This window comes from Vicia villosa, linkage group LG5 (assembly GCF_029867415.1).
Source record: "Vicia villosa cultivar HV-30 ecotype Madison, WI linkage group LG5, Vvil1.0, whole genome shotgun sequence".
NCBI classification, from domain to species: Eukaryota; Viridiplantae; Streptophyta; class Magnoliopsida; order Fabales; family Fabaceae; genus Vicia; species Vicia villosa.
The window spans coordinates 150,716,803-150,723,900 of NC_081184.1; the positions used below are offsets into that span (position 1 = coordinate 150,716,803).

A 7,098-nucleotide genomic window follows, 5' to 3' on the forward strand; every position below is an offset into this window, starting at 1 on the left:
CAGATACATTGGAGAGAGCAAGTTCTTGCCTAAACTTATCCAACTGAGCCTCCTGAACATACAGTAGTGCTTCAACATCATAAAGGGTCAAGGAATCGGATTTACCATACATTTGCATCACGAATGGACTATATTCCTCTGGAAGTCCATCCAAGATAGCATCAATATGCGTTTCTTTAGTGATAACATCACCTACAGCAAGCAAAAAATCAGCAATCGATTTAATCTTGAGAACATATTCAGACACTGTGCGATTTGCTTTCTTTGTAGTCTTGAGCTCAGATCGGAGTTGGCGAACTTTAGCCTTCATCATAGCATTAAAGTGCTTGTGAATCCGTTCCCAAATTTCAAACGAATGTTTGCAGGAGAGAACCCGAGGCAACACAGACTCAGAGATGGTTGACAAAAGCCAGATAAAGAGAGCTTGATCTTTAACCAACCATGCTTCATACGCATCAGAAGTAACAAGATTTTGACGATCAAGTTCAGATGCATACTTTGGTGGAATCTGAGGACTCACCACAAAACGATGCAACCGATTGGTGAGGAACACGCCTTCAACTTGCTGATTCCACAAAAGAAAGTTGTTGTCATTGAGTTTGATGGAGAGTTTCGGACCAAACGTGTTGATTCCAGATGAAGTGGAACGAGTTGATAGCGAACCCAGAGTCTCAGAAACACGAGGAGAAGATGGAGGTGAATCCATGGCAGCAAGCACAGCTTCAATCGATGAAACGGAGTGAAGAACGCAGAGCTTCTCTGAAGCTCGATGTGAGAGAAAGACGCTTCTTGGACGCGTGAAGAAAGAGATGCTTCTATGAAGCGAGAGTGATCTTTGATGAAGAACGTCTCAGACGTTTTCTTGATGCAAGAACGATGCTTCTCTGAAGTGTTCTTGATCAGCAGCGGAATGGATCAATAGGCGAATGATACCATAATGGAAATGTGAAAACACTCTGTATTTTCATTCATACATTTCTTATCTTTTACAAATGCCACATGGCTTATTTATATAGGATAGTATATACCATACTAATACAAAATACACTTATACAATCTCCTATTATACAAGTCTACTATACTGAGTATTTTGTCTCCATTACCCACCATAGTCTTCTTTTTTAGTCAACTCAGAGTAAATACCCCAGTAAAAAGTTCAAGGGTTTCTGAGGTCAAGCAAGAAGAGACAACCAAATAGGGACTTTTACACATTGTTTGTTTTAAGAGAGAGTAGAAAGAAAGAAAATGAATAAATGAAAAGCACAAGTTTTAATAAACTTTTCTCCCTTTGAATGCAATGGAAAGTTGAAAGGAAATATCATTTTAGATGTGGGGGCCACAAAAATACTTTCCGTTCACAAGTGGAGAGAAAGTTCACCCATAAACTCTCTTTTTTATTATTCTATTTTTGCCCTTGCACATAAATAAAATATTTGTATGTATTTTTTATTTGATTTGATTTTATTATTAAGAAAATGAATAGTCATTAACACAAAAAATATAAATAAATAGTGTTCACAAATTCAATTAAATTACACGACATGTTCAATTTTTTTTTTGAAAATAGTGTTAAGTACTACTTATAAATTTTACATTTATATATAATTATTAAAATAAAAACATTAATATATAAGGATATTTATGTCATTGAACTTAAATATATGTCTCTTTCCTCTCACTTTCTTCTTACTTTCACCCCTAACAAATAATAAAAGAATGACTCCACTTTCTATTCATTCTCTATTCACTTTTATTCTTTCAATATTTTTTCCTTTCACTCTCTCTTATTATCCAAACAAAGTGTTAAAGAAACTCTTGCAATGAACTCTGCCCTTTCACCAATAGATTTTGACTCCTTTGATAAAAACTTTACTAACTATAAAGAGTTCTTTCCAGCTTGAAGACCATTTCTAAAACTTAGGACCTTAAGTTCTAATTGTTAAATTATTTTTCCAAACTAAGTATATTTCAATGAATCATTTGAGTTTGACTCATTAATGGTAGAGCTTAGTCATTTTATGTTTTGAACTCTCAATTATGGTTAAGGCCGTTTTTATTCAGGAGAATCTAATTCCATTATAATAGTTTGCTAATGCTTACTAGTGTTGACTTGATTATTCTTGGACACTCTAATCTAAGTTATATTAATTTCCGAAGGTATTTATTCTTACTGGCCATAGGTATGGGTGAAACCCATTGCAATCATTTTGAAGTTCCTTATGGACCATAAAAATTCTTGCAAGTGATTCATTCCATTTCCTTGGCCTATCCAACCACTCAAGATAAGTCTTCTTATGCATAGGCTTATTCATATGTTTTATTTATATCCTAAATCTAGAAACCTTGCTGAAACTAAGTCTAAGGTGGAGTATTACCCCATTAATACTCTTGGATCTCATGATTATTTCTTATACGAATTGTTTATACCATTGGTGTGTTGTATTCGTAAAATGGATTATTATTAAGTGTTGGTTGTACACCAGCATAACTACCAACTAGTATTGACATGGCTAAATCCACAAGGGTTGGAACTAGTACATCAAGTATTGGAAGGTAGGTTGTGGGGTTAGTTGATATGTGTGAAGTAACTCCATGTATTAGATCCAGTAATCCAAAATTGGCCTATGTGTTCTTGCTACTAGACTAATGGTTTGTCTGTTGCATATATAAGATTCAGTTGGACTTGCAAATGTCTAGTCATTACAACAATCAACTAATTTTGAGTAACAATGCTTGTTTAACCTTGGTTCCCTTGATTGTGGAGGTAATCAAGTTTCTATCACAATTAACTCGTTTTTACTTCTAACTATTTAGCACATTCAACCTCAACGTGAACTATGAATTTGACAATGTCAATAAGTTGTTGTGAGACATGACTCTGTCATGTATCTTTTTGTCATTTGACATTATAATTAAAGACATAGTCATACCATTAAGGCTTCACGTGGATCAACTAGTGTGTCTTTAGAAGCATTAAGACGAGCTTCCAATGTAGCAATTTCTAACATTGGTGGTGAACTGATGGGTCGTTAATGTTGGCCTAAGGGTAGCAAAATGGTTTAGTGCACGTATGTTCTTCCCGCACTATTTTACGGTATAGGTCAAGACTTTAGACCAGACATTCTTTAATATACCCACCCCTTCTCGTCCCATTTTTGGCGAGCTTTTGCAGGCGTGAGCATTAACATAATTTTTTTTTGCAATTTTAGGTTTAAAATGTGCAGTACCCGCAGAATTGTCTGCCTTTTTCTCATATTTTTGTGGGGCGAGTCATAGTTTTAGGTTCGCACTCTCAACTATGTTCGTCCCGCCTTGTCCCATTTACTTGTAGACTTTTGTAGAGCGGCTCTAAATGGGACAAACATACTCGTTTGCACGTTAGCCTAACTTCTTGGATGCTTTTGGCGATTGTTGGGCCATATACTTAGGATTTTTTTCTTCAAGTGCATACTAGAAATATAGCTCTGACCCAACAAATTAAAAAATTTCAATGGTTTTGAGTGTAGTATCCTACCAAATTTGTCAAATTTATTTTCGAATTTAAAAGACATCTGAGTATCAATTTAAAACTCTCAACAATGTTTTTTTTTTCTTTAAGCAATTACGTTGGAGGAGAAACTATTTCCTTCAACTATCTCTTTCTTCATTCCTCTAAAGAGTATTAAGAGTAAATTTTTGCATCTTTACTAAACTGAAAAATTCATAAAATAAAGTACAATAAACAAATGAAAATTGTATAAAAACTTGTTTCAATTATTGTGTTTATTTTTTTATTTTTTACAAGTGTGGTATTTAACCTTGTTCTTTTATTATTTATTTTTATACATTTTTCAATCTATTAACTCAAACACTTAAATATCCATAGCCAACATTTTCTATAAAAGTTAAAGAGCTCATATCATTGAAAACTTTTTCTACATAATTGCTTAAAAAAAAAAAAAAGATCACAGTTAATCTTCAACATGGATTGTGTGGTTGGGAGTATGTTCTGTAGGACCAGTGTTTTCCTCTCTAGATGGGAGCCATGAAGATACTAGATTGTTCATAATTTTTTAGAGAGACATGTATGGTCAATCTCAAGCCTAAAAAGAAAATATTTTGTACTTAAACATTACACAAATCAAAAAGAATGAAATAGAAACTCATGATACATCATTATCAACAACACTCTAAATATGTTCATTTTGACTCAACTTATTGTGAGATTGAGAGTGAAATAAATATAGAATATGACATTTTTGAGATAAGTCCAAACACCCAATATGGGTTGCTACTCCTTTATATAAACTTTGATATTCACCTTTATTCTCTCTCTCACTCAAAGCTTTTCTATATTTAGCCTAATACATAGTATCACATTATTGTGAATCTGATTTTTGCTTCAGCATGTGGGAATCAGAAGGTGTAACACCAAATGGAAGGGAATATGGAGGTGATGTTCTTACCTCAACCAAACATGGTGTTAAGATTGAAGGCTTTTATCAAAGAGCCAACTCTTGGTATGTTCATGTTTTATTCAAGCTTCTGAATTAATCAATTATGATACTATTTTTGTTTTTAACTTTTGATTTATCCATGCAGGTATGTTTCTGCTGATATTCCAAGTGATCTTCATGTCCAAATTGGAGAAGCCAACTTCCACTTGCACAAGGTATCTTATCTTATCTATCTTTTCTTTTCTTATTTTATGTTAAGAATTTGATTTTGAATCCTGGTTGAAACAATTATTGGTCAGACTTTACTTACCTTCTGACCGAACTCTGGATTTCTAGGACTCCTTTTCGAAATTGGAAGGTTAAGACTAAAAAATGACTATATTGTGTTGAATTTGATGAACTTTTCTTTTTGTGAAAGTATCCTTTGCTATCTAGAAGTGGAAAGCTGAACAGAATGCTATACGATTCTCGCGAGCCCGAGTTGAATAAGATAGCCATGGATGATCTACCAGGAGGGCCTGAAGCTTTTGAGCTTGCAGCCAAGTTCTGCTATGGAGTGGCTATTGATTTGACAGCAAGCAACATTTCAGGCCTAAGATGTGCTTCTGAGTATCTTGAAATGACTGAGGATCTAGAAGAAGGGAATCTTATATTCAAAACCGAAGCTTTTCTTAGCTATGTTGTTTTGTCGTCGTGGAGAGACTCGATCGTCGTGTTGAAGAACTCGGAGAAGTTGTCACCGTGGGCTGAAAATCTTCAAATTGTTCGAAGATGCAGCGAGTCTATTGCTTGGAAAGCTTGTGCTAATCCAAAAGGAATAAGGTGGTCGTATACCGGAAGGCCACATAAAGTTTCAAGCCCGAATTGGAGCGAAATGAAAGACTCGAGCCCGAGTAGGAATCAACTCGTTCCACCTGATTGGTGGTTCGAAGATGTTTCGATCCTTAGGATTGATCACTTTGTCAGAGTCATTACTGCTATTAAGGTGAAAGGTATGAGATTTGAACTGATCGGCGCTGGAATAATGCATTACGCGACTAAATGGCTACCAGGACTGGCAGCGAACGAGACTTCAATCCAAGGAGAGGAAACAAGCATCAACAGTAGTAGTAGTTTTAGTAGCGGCGGCGATAATGGTAGCTGGAAAGGTGGACTTCATATGATTGTTGCTGGAACTAGAGATGAAACTTCAAGTCTTCAAACTAAGGATCAAAGGATGGTTATTGAAAGTCTCATCAGCATAATTCCGCCGCAGAAAGACAGCGTCTCGTGTAGCTTCCTTCTCAGGCTTCTGAGAATGGCAAACATGTTAAAGGTAGGTTGCGTTAGAGGTCGTAATTGTAACTATCTTAAACAATATTCAACTAATTTTAACAAAAATCTCAAACTATATGTAACAGGTTGCGCACGCGTTGATTACTGATTTAGAGAAAAGGGTCGGAATGCAATTCGAGCAAGCTACACTTTCTGATCTCCTAATTCCTTGCTATGATAAAAGCGAGACTAAGTTCGATGTGGATCTTGTTCAGAGGCTTTTGGAGCATTTTCTTATTCAAGAACAAACTGAAGGTTGTAGTCCAAGTAGACAAACCTTTTCTGATCACAAGCATGTGGGAGGTAACTTGAATGCCAAGGCAAGAGTGGCAAGACTTGTGGACAGTTATCTTACTGAGGTATCAAGAGATAGGAACCTTTCATTGACAAAATTTCAGGTTCTCGCTGAAGCTTTACCTGAATCGGCTCGAGTTTCTGATGATGGACTATACCGAGCTATAGATTCATATCTCAAGGTAGTTAATCGCGATTTTTCTAGTATTTCTCAAATGTGAACAAATACACATTTTAGGTTCTATAATTAATGATCACTTTTCAGGCACATCCTACACTAACCGAGCACGAAAGGAAACGTCTCTGTCGCGTAATGGATTGTCAAAAACTCTCCATTGACGCGTGCATGCACGCCGCTCAAAACGAAAGGCTTCCGTTAAGGGTAGTAGTGCAAGTTCTATTCTCTGAGCAAATCAAAATAAGCAATGCACTAGCCAACAACAGCTCTCTAAAAGGCGCTGGCGGAGGCGGAGGCGGAGGCGTTGAATCTCAGTACCAACCAATGGTAACAAACAGGAAAACACTTCTCGAAGGGACGCCGCAATCGTTCCAAGAAGGATGGACAACAGCTAAGAAAGACATCAACACACTAAAGTTTGAACTTGAGAGTGTTAAAACAAAGTATTTGGAGCTTCAACATGATATGGAAAATCTGCAGAAGAATTTCGACAAGGTGATGAAGCAAAAACACACATCAGCTTGGACTAGCGGGTGGAAGAAACTGAGCAAACTCACAAAAATGACAAATGGAGAGAATCATGATATAGGTAATCACATTCCATCTTCTGAAGAACAGATCAAAAAGAATGCTAGAAGATGGAGAAACTCAATATCTTGAGAAACATCAATTTCTCAATTTCTTCAGAATTTGTTGTTTGAACTTTCTTGTTCTTTTTTTGTCAGAATTCATTTCTTTTCTACTTTTGGACTAGTTCAATTATTTTTTAATGAGAATTCTATGAAATTCAAATAACATGTAATTTGTGATAAAGTTTAATCATAATTTTCTTGTGTGTAATCATAATTTATGGAAGTTCAACAACAACAAAAAAGG

At 35.6% G+C, this 7,098-nt stretch overlaps 1 protein-coding gene across 1 annotated transcript; it reads left to right on the top strand.

The window, feature by feature from the left end:
* The first annotated feature begins 4,048 nt into the window (after positions 1-4,048).
* On the top strand, positions 4,049-7,098 carry LOC131607778 (root phototropism protein 3-like). Its single transcript, XM_058879738.1, has 5 exons — positions 4,049-4,499; positions 4,582-4,651; positions 4,855-5,751; positions 5,837-6,226; positions 6,310-7,098. The coding sequence occupies exons 1-5, from the start codon at positions 4,387-4,389 to the stop codon at positions 6,880-6,882; spliced, it is 2,043 nt and encodes a 680-aa protein (XP_058735721.1). The 5' UTR covers positions 4,049-4,386; the 3' UTR covers positions 6,883-7,098.